Source organism: Trichechus manatus, unplaced genomic scaffold (assembly GCF_000243295.1).
Source record: "Trichechus manatus latirostris isolate Lorelei unplaced genomic scaffold, TriManLat1.0 scaffold00147, whole genome shotgun sequence".
NCBI classification, from domain to species: domain Eukaryota; kingdom Metazoa; phylum Chordata; class Mammalia; order Sirenia; family Trichechidae; genus Trichechus; species Trichechus manatus.
In genome coordinates, this window is record NW_004444083.1 from 5,125,638 (window position 1) to 5,147,852 (window position 22,215).

A 22,215-nucleotide genomic window follows, 5' to 3' on the forward strand; every position below is an offset into this window, starting at 1 on the left:
CATATGACCTGCAAAAACCCAAATATTGACTACCTGGCCCTTTACAGAATAAGTTTGCCAATCCTGCTATAGAGTACAACTGCGTTAGGTGTTTTTCCTTGCCCTCTGTGAAGTAAGGCCATCGTTTAAGTTCCCTCTGCCATTATCTGCTCCATCCACAGCCTGTGTCACATGGTAGGGGTATTTCACTGAAGGCAAGCCCTTGGCAAGTATATCGTTTTCCAGTTTCATCCTTGAACAGTGGATAGGCTTCTCTGGATGTGTGTGGATAGTCTCCACTCCCCTAGTGGGAAGCGGTGATGGAATGACCACCCCAATCCCGGAGAATTGCAGCGTGGTAGGAGGGGCATCGGCTCCAAACTCCCCACCCACCCTCCAAGTGTTGTTAGTCCAGTTTAGCCCTGCGGATTGGAGACTCCAGCTCACTTCCATGTCTCACCATTATGAAGCATCCATACTTGCAGGAGACATGATTCATTATTTGATTTGTTTAATCAATATTTATTCAGCACTCACAAGATGCCAAATATAGAACAGCACTTCCTAGAAGAGTGAGGCTGACAAGAAAAGCACAGCCTTGTCTTTAAGGAGATTGTGCCCTAATATGGTTGAAACATTAAGTTGATTCAAAATGCATATGCTTAAGGAGTATCAAGAAACAAGGGCTTCACCTGGTACTTGATACACTGAAAAGGGGATTATTATCTCTTTTATCAAGGCAGTGTTTTTACATTGTCAACATGGACATCAACATGTCTATGTTTCTATTTCCTAGTCTCAAGCTAAAATCATCCTTTTTTGCCTGGATCAAAGAATGGTCTTTTAACTGGTCTTCCTGCGTTCTCTCTTGCTGCACATTGACTCGTTCACACACAATAGTCAAAGGCAACTTTTAGAAATACAAATTGGATCATGGCATGCCTCTGCTTGCACTGTCCCTTGACTTCCTGTTACCTTGAGAATCAAATCAAACTCTTCGCCATTGTCCTTCATCTGGCTTCTTGGCCATCTATGAGGCCCCATCTCCTGGTCCCGTTCCCCTGGGTTACTACACAGACACCTAGCACTCTATCTATTCCCTAGACTTGCGAAGCTCAACTCCCTGTAAGGCCTTTACTTTCTCTGCACAGCTACTTCCTGTTTCTTCTCAGGACTCAGTTCAAATGTCACCACTTCAAAGAGGCCTTGCTGACTTCCCACCTGCATTAGCCCACTCCCACCCGAGTCACTTTTTGTCAAATCACCTTGTTTGCTTCTCTTTAGAGGACTTTTCACTACCTGGGAAGATCTGGTTTTGCTTGTTTCCTCCTTGATCGCCTGTTTCTGGCCATTGGAGAGTAGCCTCCAGGAGGACAGGGATCTCTGCTATCTTGACGGTTGCTGGACCCTTGGCAACTAGAGCAGCACAAAGCAGGTGGAAAATGAATATTTATTTCATGAATTAGCTCTAAGAAACAGTTATTGTTTTGAGCAGAAGTTTAATCATTTGAGAACCTGTAGGAACAATTCTGAAATGGAATCCCTAGAATTGAAGAGAATGAAGTAATTGGCTTTCTTTAATGATAAGAAAAAGGATCATTAATAAGAAACTTTCCTCTTTGACACAGTTGAGCATGTCACCTTAAAAAAGCAGCACTAAGATTATGATTCCCCCTTCTCCAAATCCTCATCCCAGTACCTGGCACATAGTCAATATTTACCAAAGGCTAGCTTTCTCCATGTAACACTTTAATGTAGCTATTCACTGACTCATTCACTTGTTTTCTATTACTAGACAAGGGAGAGGTCAGAGAGGTCAGTTCACATCCGTACTTCAAGTGTTCAACACAATGTCTAGTTCAGTAAAGATTGTCCAGGTGAAGGGACTGAAGTAGAAGCGTTTTCCTTTTTCTTGGTATACCTGGTAGAAACTATCCACCTTATACATAAGTTCTGGAACCAGGTGCTTGGACTTAACATACTACCTGTATCAGAATAATTCACTAGGAGTAAGCCATATATATATGTATATGTTTGTGTTTGTTAACCCATTCATTCCAAAAACCTGTACTACTACGCTAATCATATTTGCTACTCTTGTTTCTCTCATCATTCTTTTTTAAGTTGATGAGAATAGAAACTTAAGACAAAAAAACAAAGAGCATAGTCACCCAAATATGTCTTAGGAAAATAGATAAGAAGAGTGGGGAAAGAAAGCTAGTGTTAAAGAACAGTTTGAAGAACACACTGAATCATATTATCAAAGGATTCAGCTTAAGTAGAGACTAATTATAAATAGCACAATAAAAAATGAGACAGTCAGAAATGAGTTTCTTGCTGAGCAAAAGATTCAGAAAGTCTGAAGTGGAATCATTTCTGGGAGGTACAAAACAGTAAGTAAGAGAGTACAGAGGTCTGAAACTAGGAATACTGTCCACTGTGGAAAGGCTACCCTATTACCTATATTTCAGTGCTACCCAAACTGCCCTATTTCAGCTGAGCTTCGTGGAACACCTTCCGTGAGCCAAGCAGAATATATCAAGGACACCAGTATGAACAAGAAGCAGTGCTGACTCTTGAAAGGTTTCAGGCCTTTACCTGAAACTTAAAAGAGCAGTGCCATTTTCAAAGTCAAACGTCTGTGTTGCATGACTGAAATAGCCTATCAGGAAGAGTTCCATGATCTTCTCAAATCCCATCTTCATACTAGCAGCCTAGAATCAGAGCTCTAGTGTTCTCTGGTGGAATCCGTCATCTTTCATGGCTGACCGTTAAAACTGGATGTGTTGCAGATGTCATGACATACCAGTGACTTGTCTTTTCATAGTATGTTTTTAGCTACAAAAAGCGTCTGGCATCTGGGGACTTCCAGATTCAGCTGCACGGGTCATTTTATGGGAGGAAGCAGAAAGACCTTAATAGGTTTTAAATTGCAAAGCAGAAAGGTCATGAGTTTTCATTTTTTTCTGCTTGCTTCTCTGACATTAACATTTTATAGGAATCTCAGCCTCTCTTTAACCCTTGGCTTCTGAGCCTGAAAAGCAGAATTTACATGGTTCATAGGGTTCATACGGAACACTGTAATTGCAATTTAAAAGCTAAGTAATAGTTTTCGTCTAACGTCTTTCTAAGTTCTAATGTTTTCTCATTTAACAGCTATTGAAGCTAAGGTTTGGAAAGGCTCTTATCCAAGGATGTAGAGCAACTGAGAGGCCAGGAATCAAACCTGACTCTTGTGTTATTAGAGTTTCTGTCTAAACAGCACACTTTTGACTGGACACTTGCTAAAAATATAAGGTGCGTGATTTGAGGGAATATTAACTCCATAAATGCCACAGTGAGTGACACCATTAGAAGATCAGTACTGCAGTGAAGTGATTCTAGAGTGTTTAACTCAGTGTGAATATGTGAAGGCTCTGCTCTGTACATAAGATCACACTAGGAACATATCCACGCAATGACTTACACGTGAGTGTTCACAGCAGAATTATTCATAAAAGCCAAAAAGTGGAAACAACCCCAAAGTCCATCAGCTGCTGAATGAATAAACAAAATGTGGACTATCCATGCAATGGAATAGTATTTGGCATTAAGAAGAGATGAAGTATTGATACATGCTACAACATGGATGAACCTTGAAAACATCAGGCTAAGTGAAAGAAGCCAAGAATAAGACTAGATAGTGTATGTTTCCATTTAGATGAAATGTCCAGAATAGAAAAATACAGACACAAAAAGTAGATCAATGTTTGCCACAGGCTGAGGGGAAGAGGAAATGGGGAGTGACTGCTAATGTGTATGGACTTTACTATTTGGGGTGATGAAAATATTCTGAAATCAGGTAGCAGTGATGGTCGCACAGCTCTGTGAATATACTAAAAACGAATGAATTGTACACTTTAACAGTGAATTTTATGGTATGTTATATCTCAATAATGCTGTTGTAAAAAAAATGTGATTGTATTAAGTATTGGGGTTGTGATTGTTGTTATTAGGGCAAGTGGAGTCTGTCTCGACTCATAGCAACACCATGTGACAGAGAAGAACTGTCCCATAGGGTTTTCTAGGTCGTAATCTTTACAGGAGCAGATGGCCAGTTCTTTCTCCCGCAGAGCTTCTGGGTGAGTTCGAACTGCCAACCATTCAGTTAACAGCCAAGCACTTAACCGTTGCACCAGAGGAAGGGAACAAAAGAATCATAAAAAGGAACTAAAGGAACAATAAAGAATGTGCCAAAATTTATTTCATTTATTGTTACATTTTATTCCCAAAATAGATTTAATGTGGCTTGCTTATATAAGAAACAAAAAACAAAAAAAAAAAACAGTTGCCATTGAGTCAATTCTGACTCAAAGTGACCTCATGGGTAATCAGAATAGAACCGTGCTCCATAGGGTTTTCAATGGCTGATTTTTCAGAAGTAGATCACCAAGTCTTTTTTCCGAGGCTCCCCTGGGTCGATTCAAACTTCCAACTTTTCATTTAGCAGCCAGACGTATTAACCATTTGTACCACTGAGGGACTCCTTACTTCTTGATCTATATACTATGATGGCTGAGTCCTCATGTGCAGCTTGGCCGGATTGTGATAACTGTCCAATTTTGGGCCACAGCTCACTATTTGTGCGTTTCTGACATAGTTTCACTTGGCAAAATAAGGACCTTCTTTTTTCAAGCACAATGAAGATATTAAAATGGCATTCTCATGTATTTTAAAAAAATAAAACCACAACAAAGATATTTTTCTGAATGTGGCAAAAAAAAAAAAAAAAAGAATTCCAAGCAACTAGTGTCATTTAAGTGTCTTCTCTAATGGAATACGAGGGAGTACCAGTGCCGTAATCTGAGACATTTAGGTGAAGATCATTTTTAAGCACCTGCGTAGATGAGAATTGCTCACTGAGTGGTAGTTAATAGTTCCCTGTCGTGAGACTCCTTGTTGACTTCTCAAGCTGAGCAGGTGAAACTTAAAATGCCCCTGGAGGAAGCCTTTCTCAGCCCCAGAATTGGAAAAGCAGTCTTTATTTTAGACACTGACAGTGGCTTTTGGCTAAGTGTTGGCCCGTTGAGAAATGGCCTTGATGTGCTTAGAATGAAGTCGTCATTAGTCAGTTTAGCCAGCAGAATGGGGCTGTAGCATAACCACAAAGACTACTCATCACAAAAGAGAAAGAACCAGAAAGTGACAGGGCTGCAGCTGAAGATGTTTGAATATCACGGACCTGAAGTTCCAAACGCAGGCTAGGGTGCATCATTTCATGACAGATTTTATTTCTCAATGCCTCATCTCTGGACAATAGACCCCTTATAAAGCTTTACCACCAGAAGAGGAGCTAGGCTGGGTTCCAGTGCAGCCCCAGATCCGTTTCATGCTATTGAGCTATACTAATTGTCGAGCAAAAGGGGTTTCTAAAATAGAACAGGAAGTCTCTTGTGGCCAAGGCAATTTGTAGTGGTCTGAAAGCATCTGATTCTCAGAAGAGAAATTCTTTGTAACCATATTAATACCACTAACAATACAGTTCTTTCAACTTTCCTCCTTATTTTATCAATTTATTTTTGCTTCAACAGAGACACTTTAACGAAATCAAAAATGAGTAGAAGTGCCACAATTCTTAAACTTGAAGCTTTTTAGAGGCCCTGTGCTTTTTCAGGGAAATGCTCTAGTATTACAACATGATTGAACTAAGATAATAGGCATTATAGGCATGCATTATATATGTATACTTTGTCTTATACCTGAGGTATTCAGTAAAAGGTATTTGATGTATAGTAAATGCACACCTGCAGTACAATACATTTTTAGACTTATAGTTACATGAGTGTAATTCAGCCCCAGTTGTCTTATTTTGTAAAGAATCAGCATCACTATAACTAGAAGTAATTTTTCACAGCCATTGTGTGCATGATTGGGCAGTTTTTATAACCTTACTCTGAATAAACTTCAAATCTCATGCATTTGCGTATGAGTATTAGCTGATGTATCTGGGGGGTTGTCTTTGCTCTATGACATCACTAATCAGGTAGTCATGTCACTGCCTCCTGTATTAGAGGCTTGCAGAGATTATTGGAAATCTGAGTCCATATTCAAGAAACTTACTATTAAAAAATGTTTTTAAAAAGCAAAGCAAAAAACAGCTTCTTAAACCAGCTAAGTGTTGATTCTGCCATATTATGCCACAGATCATGGTCTTGGTGACACAGTAGGCTTACAGTAACTAAACAGGAAGCTTAATTTTGAACCATGTCGCTCTGTTCTCCACCAAATTTAGAGTATTTTATAGCAGCTATTATTTAAAAAAAAAATAAAGGCAAGAATTCAATAAGGTAATGAGAAAGAGAAATATCTTGTGTCTGTTTTTGTATAAAATTATAAAATAATGTAGAAAAAATTTTAATTAGAGAAAAAAATAGCCCTAATCTTGCCAGTAGATTGTAATATGTAATGTTCCCTGGAAACCAAGCAAGTTACAGAGTTTCTGTGAATTATCTGTCCAAACAGGAAACGAAGTTATCTTCAGATAATTGAAATCCAGTGGTAACCCCCAAAACTCATTTTAGGCATTATTTTTAATCTTCTACTCCAAACTTTTCAGTAGACTTTAATTACTGCTTATCTTCTATCAGAGTGAGTAACATAAAAGAAGCAACTTGAAGGAGGAAATCAAAAGGAATTGAAACTGTAAAATCTACATAATAAGCCATAGGTTGGCCTTGTCCTACTTCACGTAGGAAGCAATTGCTCCGTGTGCATGTATTTTCTCTCACTTTGCCTAGGTGGCCACGACTGTTTAGACAGCACTTCTGAGCTCTGTTCACCCCACAGCGGTCAAGTCCTGGGGAAGGTGCCTACCCAGGGACCTCAGATTTCAGCACTGACTTAGGATCAGTGGAATCAACTCAACGGCAATGGATTTGGGAGTGCTGGTAGCACAGTGGTTAAGCGCTTGGCTGCTAACTGAAAGGTCAGTGGTTCAAGCTCACCAGCCACTCCATGGGAGAAAGATGTGGCAGTCAGCTTCTGTAAAAATTTACAGCCTTGGAAACCCTGCGGGGGCCGTTCTACTCTGTCCTGTAGGGTCACTATGAATTGACTGCTCAGCAAAGGGTTTGGTTTTTGGTTTGGTTTAATGTATCTAACCTGTTGCCGTTGAGTGGATTCTGACTCATACTGTAGAACTGCCCGTAGGGTTTCCAAGGATTCGCTGGTGGATTTGAACTGCTAACCTTCTGGTTAGCAGCCAAGCTCTTAACCACTGCACCACCAGGCTCCTTAATGTATCTAGGACATAGTTTTCTGATTATTTTTCATCTTCTAATCTTGTTAGATTCACATGATGCTCTCTTCCTCTTTCACTATGTCCAACCCCATGTTCCCCAGTACGTACATGCTCACACAGACTCAAAATCACACACCACCCACTCACACATTCTCATACAGACATGCACACGCAAAAAAACACCATGCACACACATACCACACAGTACTCGTACACTCACCATACACATACTCATATACCCACCACACACATACACAGAAACACAGACTCCCACAGACACACATTTCCATTCACGTACCACTCACAGTCACACGCTCACATACCACACACACTCAGAATCACATAACACATGCACATACCACACATGCACATTCTCACAAACCACACACATAACACAGACACACACTCACTTACGACACACCACTCACATAGACACTCATAATCACTACACACACGTACTAACATTAGCACACATACACACTCACACTGACTCACAGTCACACACTACCCATTTATACATACTCGTGCAAACATGGACCCACATAGACACACACATACCACACACCATACACATTCACCATGCACACTCACTAACCACACATATAGAGTAACACTCTCACATGCCACATGTTCACACAGAAACACACACATACTCTCGCAGATATGCTCACACAAACTCAACAAATTCAACAAAAAATTATTTAAGTACCTTATTTGGCACTAAGGTTGTACCAGTGAAGAAAACAAACAAAATGCCTTGCTCTCATGGAGCTGACTTCAGGGATGAAGAAAAAGGGAGATCTGAAGAAAATAAAAGGCTAGGTTGGAAGCAAGGGGATGATAGTGGCACTTAGTGGCAGAGGCTGCATCAGCAGCAGCTGTGAACTCAGGAGACTGAAATCCCCTGACCCCTTCCCTACCCATCTTCTCTGAAATGAAGGATCGCTCTTGAGACTCATCTGTTCCAACAATTTAGGCTAGAAAAATAGCCTTCATGCAGAGCAGTTTAAATAAACTTTAATTTGTGCTTTAGAAATCCCGATGAATCATTTGTAGTTTTCGGGGACGTGCAGTACAACAGGTCACAGTGTTGGTACTGTGGGTGTTAACAGATTGATCATCCTAGCAACCCTGAAATGGCGAGGAGTGCAGACTAAACGAAGCAGATGGCTGGTGATGGAAGCTTATTGTTCTGGCACATCTCTTTCTCCCCAGCTGGATGGAGTTAAAGATCTGTAAAGAGGACACAATCCATGAAATTCTGTTTTGGAGGTTTTAATCAAAGTATACTTCATACTTTTAGTTTGTGTATATTCATTCAATAGACTGTTTGATTGGCATTGAGGTTAGAAAATATTTTGTTTGTTTCAATGAAAAAAAGACAACAAAAAGAGGGCTCCTCACATACCCCCTACACACACACACACGCACACACACGCACACACACGCACACACACGCACACACACGCGCACACGCACACACACACACACACACTCCTTCTAAAAGGGGCCAAGTTTAATCTGTGGTTATTCAAAAAGGTGTTTACCATAGGATTAAAGTAACGCCTACTTTTGAAGTTTTCTCACTTCCTATTGGTTCTAGCATTATTAAAAATAAAATAAAGGTACCAATAGAAATACACCAAAGTCAAAAAATATAGATGCCGAAGTTATTGTTTTCTGTAGGGAGGGAAACTGAGCTCACAGTTGTGAACTTCAATGGTAAAACAGTAGCTGTAATAATGCCAGTAGTGATAAAGGAATGTTCAGATCTCCCACCCTAGAGATTAACTTGGTAAGAACTAGAGAAGTTTCTACGTTAAAACTTCTGTTATCCTTAAATGTGAAGATATAAAATAGCTTCCCCATTGTATTTGTAGTTTGGTGGTCTGCTCAATGCTTTTAAATTGAAGGGCTTAATTTATTTTCCTTGTTCTTCTCAGACAGCCACCGTATCTTGGGATATCCGAACCTTGTACTCAACAGTACCTGAAGATGCAGCGAACAAAGCAGAAAGTTTACTGGTGAAAGAGGTAAATGTGATGATTCTATTCCTTTATGTATAAATCTTTTGGTTTCTTTCAGGTAGCTCTGAATACAATGTTACTGTTATTATTCAGAGATTTCCAATGGCTGTGATTAGTTCATGCCTTCCAGCCTTCATCACCTGTAGGTGCTTTCCATCTTCCTGTTAAGTAGTTTTCATTATATGGTTTCTGTTCACGCTTTGGTGGGTTTTTCCCCCGTCCTTTTGCTTTTGCTTAAAATCCCCACATTGAGAAATATTCGAGAACTCAATAGAGACATTTAACGTTATTTCAGTTATTTGGACTGAGTTGTAGGAAAGGTTATATTATGTGAGAATTCTGGGTAATAGAGTTTCTACTTTAAGAGGTGTATTACATTTCTTTCAAGTACTAACTATGGAAATAATTAATGATAAAGATGCTGTAGACATTTTTAAGCGACTGATAAAAGTCTGTTTGTGTAGCATGCACTTGCATTCAGCTGGTGTATGAGAGGCTTGTAAAAGTACTTCTTTGCCCAACCAGACTGCAGGCTGCTTTAGGGCAGGGATTGGGCCTGGCCAGCTCCCTCTGGGTCCCACCAGGCTGGCCCATAGCAACTACTTAGTAGTTGTTTATCAAATGAATAAATAAATGATTGATTGAATGAATGAATGAAGACAGTCCACAATGACAAAAGTTAGCCCAGCCCAGGTCAAGCTGAAAGTAATGGAGTCTTTAATTCTGAGAAAGTGGTGTGTCTGAATTAGAATTTAATTAAAATTACATACAATAGCAAAATCTTTTCTCACCTCTTAAACATATTTATATTAATATAAGCTAGCCTTAGTAGTATACATAGTATACTGTTGGACAATCAGAATCTCATACGTATTTTGTTTTCATTATACATATTGTATGTTGTATTATTCGACCTAGATCATCTTTTGCCATAAAAATACTTGTTGATTTTTTTCCAATTCCATTTATTTCATGTTTATTTCCCAAAGTCCACATTGAATTATGACACCTTGTAACGAGGTAGAAAAAAGTACAGATTTATTAATATTTTCAGATAGTATCAGGATATCTGAATATACTGTTTCCACATTTACTGATAAAAATAATGTGTGACATCAATACGATAGTATTTTGTTTATCGTTGCCTTAGAGGAAGTCTTGTTATCTAGTAGGGCATCTCTGTTCATTTAGAAATAAATGTTGATAAATTATTTTCAGTACTGATATGAGAATTATTGAGATCAGGTCTATAAAAAGTCCTGCAAAAAATATATGTGTTAACTTAGAAAAGGATTTGAAATGTTTATGATATTCAATTCTTAACTAGGAACATTTTGACCAGAACTTCTCTTGTGTTCTTCAGTAAAATATTGCACTTTCGTCATAAATGTTTTTAACTTTGTTTTTAAATTTATTTTGGGATTATTTTATAGTTTTGTTACAAATGTGTGTGCGATTTAAAAAATCCATTTCCTTTGCTTACTAATTGCTAATATTTTTTCAAAGCTAATGATTTTGAATATGTATAGCTAGCTTGGAGTCCTAGTGGTGCAGTGGTTAAGAGCTTGACTGCTAACCAAAAGGTCGTCAGTTTGAATCCACCAGCCGCTCCTTGGAAACCCTATGGAACAGTTCTGCTCTGTCCTACAGAGCTGCTATGAGTTGGAATTGAGTCGATAGCAGTGGGGTTCTTAGAATAAGAGAGTTTAGTAAGCTAGCTATAACAAAAAAAACAAACTCATTGCCATGGAGTCAATTCCAACTCATAGTGACCCTACAGGACAGAGTAGAACTGCCGCATAGGGTTTCTAAGGCTATAAATCTTTATGGAAGCAAACTTTGACATCTTTCTCTCGCTGAGTGGCTGATGGATTCGAACGACAGACCTTTTGGTTAGCAGCTGAGCACTTTAACTACTGCCCTACCAGGACTCATTCTCATTTTGATAGTTCTTCTTAAATCTTTAGGTGTGCAGTTATATCATCTGCAAACAATGAAAATTTCCTTTTTCTCCAATAACTATATTGCTTATTTAGATTTTCTCTCTCTCTCTCTTTTTTTTAATCTAAAGCAATGTTGAATCATAAGGCTAACATTGTGCATCTTGTCCTATTCTTGATTTTAGGGGAAAGCCTTTAGCATCTTTGATGATTTATGAAACACAGTGTTTTATGCTGGTTCTGGCATCTCTTTATCATGTTTAACAAGAGTTCTTCTTACCCTCCTTTGAGTGCTCATAAAGACAGTCTTCCTTATGTTATCAAAAACATATTCAAAAGTGTAAGGGAAAGGGAGAAACTGGTTTTAAATTTATATAATTCTGTGTTGTTACCATGACCACAAATAAATGTAATTAAAAAATATTTTGGAAAAAAAGAATTAGAATATATTTTAAAACACTGCCAGAATTGGAAGCAACCCAAGCCTGTTTCTTAGACTTATCTCCAAAAGTTAAAATCCAATATTATTCTTCAGGTTGTTGGGTAGTCACAGACTACTTCAGATTCTTTTTTTTATTGTTTTATATGAGGAAAAATAAAAATCCCATATGTGTATAGCTTTATCATTCTTTCTTCTGGGCTTGTCTGCCAGTCATAGAAGCCAATTAAGTTGTTTCTTAATTATTTTTATGATTACTATAGATTCATAAATGTTTTCATGACTTTAGGGACTTTTACTGGTCATTTGGCCCTCTTTCTGGGTGTATTGGGCACATGTCTATTTCCAGTTTTCAACAATTCCCTTATGCGCTTTGAAAATTGTTAGCACGTGAACCAAGGGTTCTTAGCTCTTTGCTGTGGTTCCCCGAGGTCTTGGATCTGGGTGCCAGGCTGCTTCAGCTCTTGTCTCTTACCACCTCATCATTTTAAATTGTCAAGCACACCTAGAGGTGGAGCCAATCAGTTCACATCCTAAATCCTGGAACAAATTCAGAACCCCTGCCCTCCAATCTCTGGATCAAACCAAGGTTTCAAGTATAGCTACTCTCCAAAGGGGAAGGGTGGCCTGAAAAGCAGATCAGTACAACACTGGAAACTTCCAAGGATTGTTCTAAGGTTCTCGTTATTGTTGTCCATTGCCTTCAAGGCAGCTGCAACTCATGGCAACCTTATATATAATGGAACTGAACGTAGCCTAGTCTTGCACCGTACTCATCATCATTGGTATGTTTGAGTCCATCGTTGCGGCTGTTGTATCAATCTATCGCATGGAGGGTTTCCATCATTTTTGCTGACCCTCTGCTGTACCAAACATGATGACCTTTTCCAGAGTTCTTAGGAAGCCTTTAGTTTTTTTATTTATTTGTTTTTAGCTCATCAGTTTTGTTCATAATGTGATGGATTTCTGTACAGCAACTGCACATGTCCAGATTGATCCCTATATTTCTATAGTTCTCTGGGAATATCGTCCTCAGCAAAGCACAGGTTGACAACAAAATTTGCTTTCCTCTTGATATGTTTTCCTGGGGGAAAATTCCTCCCCTTCATTCCCACCTTAATTCCCCTTCAGCTAGTGCAACCTGGGTTATTCCTCCTTTTCTCATTCCGCCTTCAGCTTCTCACTTCTCCTGAGAACTACTTGAAGGTGAAATCAGGTACATTACCTTTGATCTTAGATCCCAGGTATCTGCCAAACTTTCATGTTGCAAAGCTCAGGACAGAACATTCAGCCCTCTTCTGCAACAGGAATGAATCTTCTTGCCACATTTTTCTCAACTGGATTGGTCTAAGGAAGAAAAAAATAAAGAGCAAGAGGAAGGCTGGGAAGGTTTTCTTTGTCACCAGGGGTGTTGAGGACAGAGAAAAGGAGAAAACTGTGCCTTATAGAATGAGAAGAAGCAAAACCCTAGTTGTAAATACGAGATGATAGTGGAACATGAGTAGTCAGTCCTAGAGACAGTAGACAGAGAAATGAGCTTGAAAATTATACTGGCAGAAAGCCTTGGTCCCAGTTGATAATCACAGCTAACCTTTATTGACAGCTTACTTCCTGCCAGATACTATTCTGTGTCCTTTTACGTGCAGTAACTACAAGCATATGTTTCTCCTTCTCCTCCTCCTCCTGCATCATCATCATCATTATCACCTTTTAATGACAAAGAAGCTAATTTTTAGAAAGATTGAGAAACTTACCTAGCATCATACAACTAAAACGAGACAGATCCAGTGTCTAGACCAATGCTGTCTAGCCCTAATAGCTCCTTGGCTCTTAAAAACAATGCCTACTGCCAGTATGGTGCTTTGCTAGAGTGACCCTTTGGAAGGAATACTTCCCTTGCTTTTTGCACTAACAACCCATTGTAGTTTTTGTCCAGGTGACTCTATTGCACGGGGTCAATGGACTACACTTAGAGAAATATTGACTGGATTTTTGAAACCAGATTCAACCAGCACTGAAATGAATTCACTGAAATTTATAAGGTTTTTTTAGAAACACGTGTTTCCATTCCAGTGCCTGCTGCACTACGCAACCTTCTTGGTTCACCTTGTGTTAAAATGTCCTATGGCTTCCCATGGGGTGTCAAGGACAAATACCATGGTTGCTAGACAGCAAACTGGCAAGAAGCTAGTTGAAACACGTCCAGCTCAATAAAAATTTTTCTTTGTCTCTCACATCATTCTACTTTGTCAACTCTCAGCCTCTTTGGAAAGGCAATGGGCATTCCTTTTTTAAAAATCTGGAATGACAGTATTTTTAGTGGGAGTTAGATTAAATGAATGGTCTCTCCCTTTTCTGTTTGATCTGTTATTATTTCCCCTATCTATTACGTGTAAGGTTAAGTATTTTTTCACACAAGATTATAGATTAATTATATATCCACTTAAATACTTAGCAATTATGCTAACTTCAAGCTATAAAAACTAAAAACTCATTGCTGTCGAGTCGATTCCGACTCATAGCAACCATATAGGACAAACTAGAACTGCCCCATAGGGTTTCCAAGGATCGGCTGGTGAATTCAAACTGCTGACCCTTTGGTTAGCAGCTGTAGCTCTTAACCACTGTGCAACCAGGACTCCAAATAAAATCAAGCTGTAGATGAGTAAAATGGTACATCTATGTGTATTTTTGAACACTCTGTGACATAGGTATTCCTACTTCATTTTACAGCCTAGAAAAGGAGCTCTGAATGATTCAGAAACTTGCCCCAGTTCACACAGAGCCAGAATTAAGGTCCTGATCCTTGGGACTGCTTGCTCCATGCTGTTTTCCACTTTGTTATGCTGTCTCTAGTATATGAACCTCTGATAACTTCCTTTAAGCCATGTGCTTAATAACCTGACTTGATGAGGACATTTCCACTCTTCACAAGGGACCATGGTCTTTCATGGGGAGGTGAGGGAGGCATTGGTCATGATACCAGTTGTATTTCACCTTGCCTATTTTTATTGACTGAAAGAAATTTATCTAACTAGAATAAAGTGTATCTTGTTTCAAGAAAACAAGAAACCAGTGAATCTCTTTTTTTTACTTTTACAGTTAATCTAATTGTATATGTTTCGTGTGTAATTTTGGACTGCTTATTATGTGTGTTGATAAAGAATCCATTCTGCTCGCCAAAATGCCTTTGTTTAGTGGACTTCATACACATTGTTTGAATCTTATGTGTGGAAAAATGTGCACAGGAAGTCACTCAGAAATACGAACAAGGCTTTCAACAAATGATTTTGGGTTTTTTGCATGTATAAATAAATTAAGTGAAAATGAATGCTGGTTTCTGATTCTGAATTGTTGGGCAGCCGATGAATGATTCTAATGCATCCATTAGGTTTAGACTGGAGCACGTTAAGCCTGGCATTTCTCATTCTAGAAATAACTCTTAACTATGATATGGCATCAGGACTACATGAACAATTCAAGTTCCTGAAGGAATTGGGAAAAATGCAACTATAAAAATCCCCAAATTAAGGAAAAAAAAAAAAGTCCTGATGCTTTCTGAGTAAAATTATTGTCATTGAAAACTTGTTTTTTTTTTTGCATTTTGTTTTTGTTTTGAAAAATGAGGCTCTTAATTCATTTGTGAAAGTCTTGGAGGTTAAAAGATTTTCGTACAGCCAGCTGCTAACCAAAAGGTGAGCAGTTCACATCCACCAGCTGCTCCTGGGAAACCCTATGGGGCAGTTCTACTATGTCCTGTAGGGTTGCTAGGAGTCAGAATCGACTCGAAAGCAACAGGTTTGGTTCGGTTTTTTTGGTGTGTTTTTTTAAAGATAAATTTATAAGTAAAACCAGTTGCCATCGAGTTGATTCAATTTCAACTCATAGCGACCACATGTGTGCCAGAGTAAAACTGTGCTCCACAGGGTTTTCAGTGATTGGTTTTTCAGAAGTAGATTGTGAGGCCTTTCTAATGAGGTGCCTCTGGGTGGACTCCACCCTTTGGTTAGCAGCCAAACGTATAAACCATTTACACAACCCAGGGCTCCAGATGCACAAGTAAAGCCATACTAATTGGAAACTTCAAAATTTTAATGGGAAAGTATCAAAATATGTTGTTGTCTTATAATTGGCCTAGTCGTGTTTATATGCAATGATATTATTCCTATCATGGTTGTAAAATAATTGGATTGCCCCATTTTGTTATACTAAATGTATAGTACTAATGGTAACAAACACGCTAAAATAGATAAAGGTGAATTCAACAAATGCGTTTATTTTTTATCGGCTTTAGGATAAAGTATATCTGGGAAAAAAAAAAAAACTGATGAAAAAGTTGAAAACAAAATGGTTCTATGTTTCACAGCAAAATGGTTAGGTATTTAAGATTAACAACCCTGAAGAAATTTATTTTCTATTCATGAGAATTCCTAGCTAATAGTCTTGTCTCCAAAAATGAAAAACTGTTCCAATTCTAAACTGGCTTCCTCTTCTCCACAATGAAAACCATCCTATGATGTTCGTGGGTAGGAAAATGAAAACACAGATGTACAAATCAGAGACCTTGGAGTGTAAGAAAAAAAAAAAGGCCCATTTTAAGTTTGAACCTTCAATTTCAGTTGCACTGAATTATAACCCAGGTTTTATGCCTTATATGAGAAGAATGGTTAGATCAGAATATTACTAAGATTTTTTAGTACCATCCGTTATTCATGTTCTGACAAATTGCTTGTGAAAACTTGCTGGGAAATTAGTGTCTGGTCTCAGGTCAGACACAGGTGTGATTTATGAAAGTCTAATTTTACAGTTCATTGAAACTGCTTTAAGAAAACACATTTTGAAAACACAGTCTAAATATTTTGGTTCACTCCCAGTTTATAATGAACAAAGATATTGAAATGACAACTCAGGCTCTTTTATATTTCGAGGTTAACAATATAGTTTTAAAATAATTTTAATTTATGGTTGGCATATGAAATGACAATCTTTTGTTTTTTTTTTCATTCTGCATGTATCCTTATGCATTTATCTAATATCAAGTAATATTTTTAAAAATAAGACTCAAAATCCATTAAATAAGATTGCACTATGATTTCTTGGCAGAAGTACAACCAGAACGCTCCTTAAAAGCAAAGATAGCAAGACTCTGTCTCACGTACTTTGGACATGTAATCAGGAGGGATCAGTCCCTGGAAAAGGACACTGTGTTTGGTAAAGTAGAGGGTGAGCAAAGAAAGATGAAGACCCTCAACAAGATGGATTGACACAATGGCTGCAACAATGGGCTCAAGTGTAGCAATGATTGTGGGGATGGCACAGGACCAGGCAGTGTTTCCTCCTATCGTACATGGGGTTGCTGAGTCAGAACCGACTCAACAGCACCTGACAACAACCTGATTTCTGAAAGGGAGTCATACCTATATTTTCCATTGTTTATTTTGTCCAGGGTCATTATTTAGTATAAGTTTTGAAAAACTCTTCCCTGTCCAACTTGTTTTCTTCTGTAGAAATTAATTAGTGCATTTAAAAAGAAACACATAATGTGATTCAACTAAAGAAAAAGAATGTTTTCAGTACACCTTTCTAGAATATTCCTGCAGAGGGTGACCACATATCCAGAATGGCAGGAAGAGTCCCATGTTCCACCTGTTATTATGGTTCATAGTGTCTCCTTTAACTCTCAAGTGTCTTAGCTTGGACAATAAATTATCCAGACATCTTTGCAATACGTGATTTGTCTTAATTCACCTCATTTCATGATGCTGCATTTTCAACGTTTACAAAATAGCCACAATTACTTCTAAACTTTGTAAAGAATGCTGTGTATATGAAAACTGCCACTATTCCTTTACAAATACAAAACTAATCGCAGTGGTGCTTAAGGGCCGAAAGGAGTACCTTTTGTGGTTGCATTGATCTCCCTGGCAAGAAAGGAAGAGTGTAATTAGATAAACCTGTGCAGCCAGAAAGAAAAATAATTTTGCATCTAAAAAGCCATCTATCACCTGCTTATTTACTTTGTATCCAGAATCTAATAAGCACTCTCTTAAAAAGATAGACAAATTGCATTGCCAAACCCAAATTGCTATTTGAGGCAGGAACATTATTTGAAGTGATTCTGATGCTTCTCTAAAGAGTGTTGTAGTTGTTCTTAGGTGCCTTCCAGTCACTTCCGGCTCATAGCGACCCTGTGTACAACAGAACAAAACAATGCCTGGTCATGTGCCATCCTAACAATTCTTGCTATGCTTGAGCCCACTGCTGAAGCCACTGTATCCATCCCTGTCATTGAGCGACTTCCTCTTTTTTGCTGATCTGCTTTACTAAGCACGATATCCTTCTCCAGGGACTGGTCCCTCTTGATAACATGTCCAAAATACGTGAGACGAAGTCTTGCCATCCTTGCTTCTAAGGAGTGTTCTGGCTGTGCTTCTTCCAAGACAGATTTGTTGGTTCTTCTGGAAGTCCATGTTATGTTCAATATTCTTCACCAGCACCACAATTAAAAGGCATCAGTTCTTCTTTGGTCTTCCTTATTCATTGTCCAGTCTTCACATGATTATGAGGCAATTGCAAATACCATGGCTTGGGTCAGGTGCACCTTAGTCCTCAAAGTGATGTCTTTGCTTTTAAATACATCAAAGAGGTTTTATGCAGCAGATTTGCCTAATGCAATACCTTGTTTGATTTCTTGACTGCTGCTTCCATGGGCTTTGATTGTGAATCCAAGTGAAAAAAAAAGAAAAAAAAAGAAATCCTTGACAACTTCAGTCTTTGCTCCGTTTATCATGATGTTGTTTATTGGTCCATTTGTGAGGATTTTTGTTTTCTTTGTGTTGAGGTATAGTTCATACTGAAGGCTGTAATCTTTGATCTTCATCAGTAAATACTTCCAGTCCTCTTCACTTGCAGCAAACAAGGTTGTGTCATCTGCATATCGCAGGTTGTTGATGAGTTTTCGTCCAAGCCTGACACCTCATTCTCTTCATATAGCCCAACTTCTTGGATTATTTGTTCAGCATACAGATTGAATAAGTATGTTGAAAGGATACAACCCTGATACATACCTTTCCTGATTTTAAACCATTCAGTATCTCATTGTTCTGTTCAAACGACAACCTCTTGGTCTAGTACAGGTTCCACATGAGAACAATGAAGTGTTCTTGAATTCCCATTCTTGTTAATGTTATCTATAATTTGTTATTATCCATACAGTCAGATGCCTTTGCATAGTCAATAAAACACAGGAAACATCTTTCTGGTATTCTCTGCTTTCAGCCAAGATCCCTCTGACATCAGTAGTGATATCCCTGGTTCCATGTTCCTTTCTGAATCTGGCTTGAATTTCTGGAAGTTCTCTGTAGATGTACTGTTGCAACTCTTTTTGAATCATTAGCAAAATTTTACTTGCCTGCAGTATTAATGATACTGTTCGATAATTTTTGCATTCTGCTGCATCACCTTTCTTTGGGTTGGGCACAAATATGGATCTCTTCCAGTTGGTTGGTCTTCCAGATTTCCTAGCACAGACAAATGAGAGCTTCCAGAGTTGCATTCATTTCTTAAAATCTCTCAGTTGGTATTCAGTCAATTCCTGGAGTCTTCTTTTTCACCAATGCTTTCAGTGCGGCTTGGACTTCTTCTTTTATTACCATCGTTCTTGATCATACACTACCTCCTGAAATAGTTGAACTTCAACCAAATTTTTTTTGGTATGGTGACTCTGTATATTCCTTCCATCTTCTTCTGATGATTCCTGCATCATTCAATGTTTTGTCTTTAGAATCCTTTAATATTGCAACTCGAGGCTTGAATTTTTTTATTCAATTCTTTCAGCTTGAGAAATGCCGAGCATGTTCCCCCCTTTTGTTTTTCTAACTCCAGATCTTTGCACATTTCACTATAATACTTTACTATGTCTTCTCCAGGCACCCTTTGAAATCTTCTGTTCAGCTCTTACATCATCATTTCTTCTGTTCAGTTTAGCTACTCTACTTTGAAGAGCAAGTTTCTGACATCTATTTTGCTCTTTTCTTTCTTTTTAATGAACTTTTACTTTTTTATGTATAATGTCCTTGACGTTATCACATGACTTGTCTCGTCTTTGATCATTAGTGTTCATTGTATCAAATCTATTCTTGAGATGATTTCTAAATTTAGGTGTGATATACTAAAGTTCATACATTGACTTTCATGGACTTGTTTTAATTTTCTTCAGCTTCAAATGGAACTTGCATATGAGCAATTGATGATCTATTCCTCGTTCAGTCCCTGGCCTTGTACTGACTGATGATACCGAGCTTCTCCATCATCTTCTTCTAAAGATGTAATCAGTTTGATTCCTGTATATTCCATCTGGTGAGGTCCACATAGTGTTAAAAAAATGTATTTGCAATGAAAAAGTTGTTTGTCTTGCAAAATTCTATCATGCAGTCTCTGGCGTCTTTCTATCACTAAGGCCATGTATTTGACTGATGTTCCTTTTTCTTTGTTACCAACTTTTGCGTTCCAATCACCAGTAATTATCAGTGCATCTTAAATGCATGTTTGATAAATTTCAGACTGCAAAAGTTGGTAAAAATTTTCAATTTCTTCATCTTTGGCTTTAGTGGTTGGCACGGAAATTTAAATATTGTATTAACTCGTCTTCCTTGTAGACATATGGATACTATCCTGTCACTGACAGTGTTGTACTTCAGGATAGATCTTGAAGTTTTCTTTTTGATGATGAATACAGCATCATTCCTCTTCCTTTTGTCATTCCCAGCATGGTAGACCATATGATTGTCCTATTCAAAATGGCCAATACTAGTCTATTTCAGCTCAGTAATTCTGAAAGGGAGTCATCCCCGTATTTACATTGTTTACTTGTCCAAGCTCATTATTTGGAGCCCTGGTGGCGAAGTGGTTAAGAGCTCAGGCTGCTAACTAAAAGGTCAGCACTTCGAAACCACCAGCTGCTCCGTGGAAACCCTATGGGGCAGTTCTACTCTGTCCTGTAGGGTCACTATGAATCAAAATCAACTCGATGGCACACAACAACAGCAATTCCTAGAATATCAATCTTTATTTGTTCCATTTCATTTTTTGGCGATTTTCAATTTTCCTTGATTCATACTTCTTACATTCCACATTCCGATTGTTAATGGATATTTTCAGCCGTTTCTTCTCATTCTGAATTGTGCCACATCAGCAAAAGAAGGTCCTGAAAACTTTACTCCATCCATGCCATTAAGGTCAACTCTACTTTGTGGAGGCAGCTATTCCCCAGTCATATTTTGAGTGCTTTCCAACCTGAGGGACTCATCTTCCAGCACTATACCAGACAGTGTTCTGCTGCTATCCAAAAAGTTTCGCTGGCCAATTTTTTTCAGAAGTAGACCGCCAGATTCTTCTTCCTAGTCTGTCTTAGTGTAGAAGCTCCACTGAAACCTGTCCACAAAAGGTGACCCTTCTTGTATTTGAATACTGGTGGCATAGCTTCCAGCATCACAGCAGCATGCAAACCATCACTGTACAACAAACTGACAAGTGACTGGTGGCCGTAAAAGGTAGGGGAAAAGAAAAAGACAAGAAATATTTTCTTTACAGTACCTTAGGATGCCCTGAACTATTGTCCATTGTTTTCTAAAGTATTCAGATTTTTTGAACTTTCAAATTGTCACATTTAGTCATTTCTAAAGGAAAAATAATATAGAAGATTCATTCATTTAACAAATATCAATTGAATGCTTACTATAAATAAAACCTTGTGCTGAAATTAATATATTCCTTTAAAAGGCTGTTTTTATTTGAGTTAACCAGCGCCCATCTGTCAGTTTGTCATACTGTGGTGGCTTCCATTTTGCTATGATGCTGGAAGCCTAAGCCACCCATATTTCAAATACCAGCAGGATCCCCCTGGTAGACAGGGTTCAAGGAAGCTTCCAGACTAAGACTAGAAAGAAAGGCATGGATATCTACTTCCAAAAATTAGTCAATGAAAACGTTATGGATCACACAGAATATTGTTTGAACCAGTCATCTTGAGGATGGCACAGGGCTGGACAATGTTTTGTTGCAGTGTGCGTAGGGTCACTATGAGTCAGAACCTACTTGATAACAACTAACAACAACATTTGGGTTAAAGCTGGAGGGTTACACTTTTGAGAGTCAGCTGTATGAAGCTAGGACCCAAATTTCTTAGTTCATCAGCAAATCAGTGCAGCAAGGACCCAGTCATGCTACCAGTCCTGTGGAATGATGGATTCTGCCTGGCGAAGTAGCAGCATTTTTTACACTGCCTTGAAAATCACCTGTGGTACTTCTTAAAATGTGAGTTCTTGGGGCCCCCTCTAGAAATTCAGATCCAGTGGACCTTGGGTGGAACCCAGGGACCTGCATTTTAATTAGCAACTCCAGATGATTCATGGACACAATGTAGTTTAGGAAACACTTATCCTAATGGCATAAAAGCTTTCAACCCTGTTGACATTGGCCAGCTTTTTTGGGTCTAAACACATACACACAGAGGTAATAAGCATAGTGTCTTACAAATGTAATGAATGAATG

The 22,215-nt window shown here is 38.4% G+C and overlaps 1 protein-coding gene across 9 annotated transcripts in view; it reads left to right on the forward strand.

The window, feature by feature from the left end:
- DOCK10 (dedicator of cytokinesis 10) overlaps nt 1–22,215 on the forward strand; it is a 301,945-nt gene that overhangs the window by 130,082 nt on the left and 149,648 nt on the right. For 8 of the 9 annotated variants that reach the window (XR_002825555.1, XM_023740106.1, XM_023740109.1 and 5 more), the window contains exon 3: nt 9,202–9,291. Coding sequence is in view for 8 of the 9 variants with exons in the window: in XM_023740106.1 (XP_023595874.1) it covers nt 9,202–9,291 (90 nt within the window). In the remaining variant the exon portion in view is untranslated. Of the gene's footprint in view, nt 1–8,757; nt 9,054–9,201; nt 9,292–22,215 lie in introns of those variants that run through there. The other variant, XM_023740110.1, reaches the window with a different exon arrangement.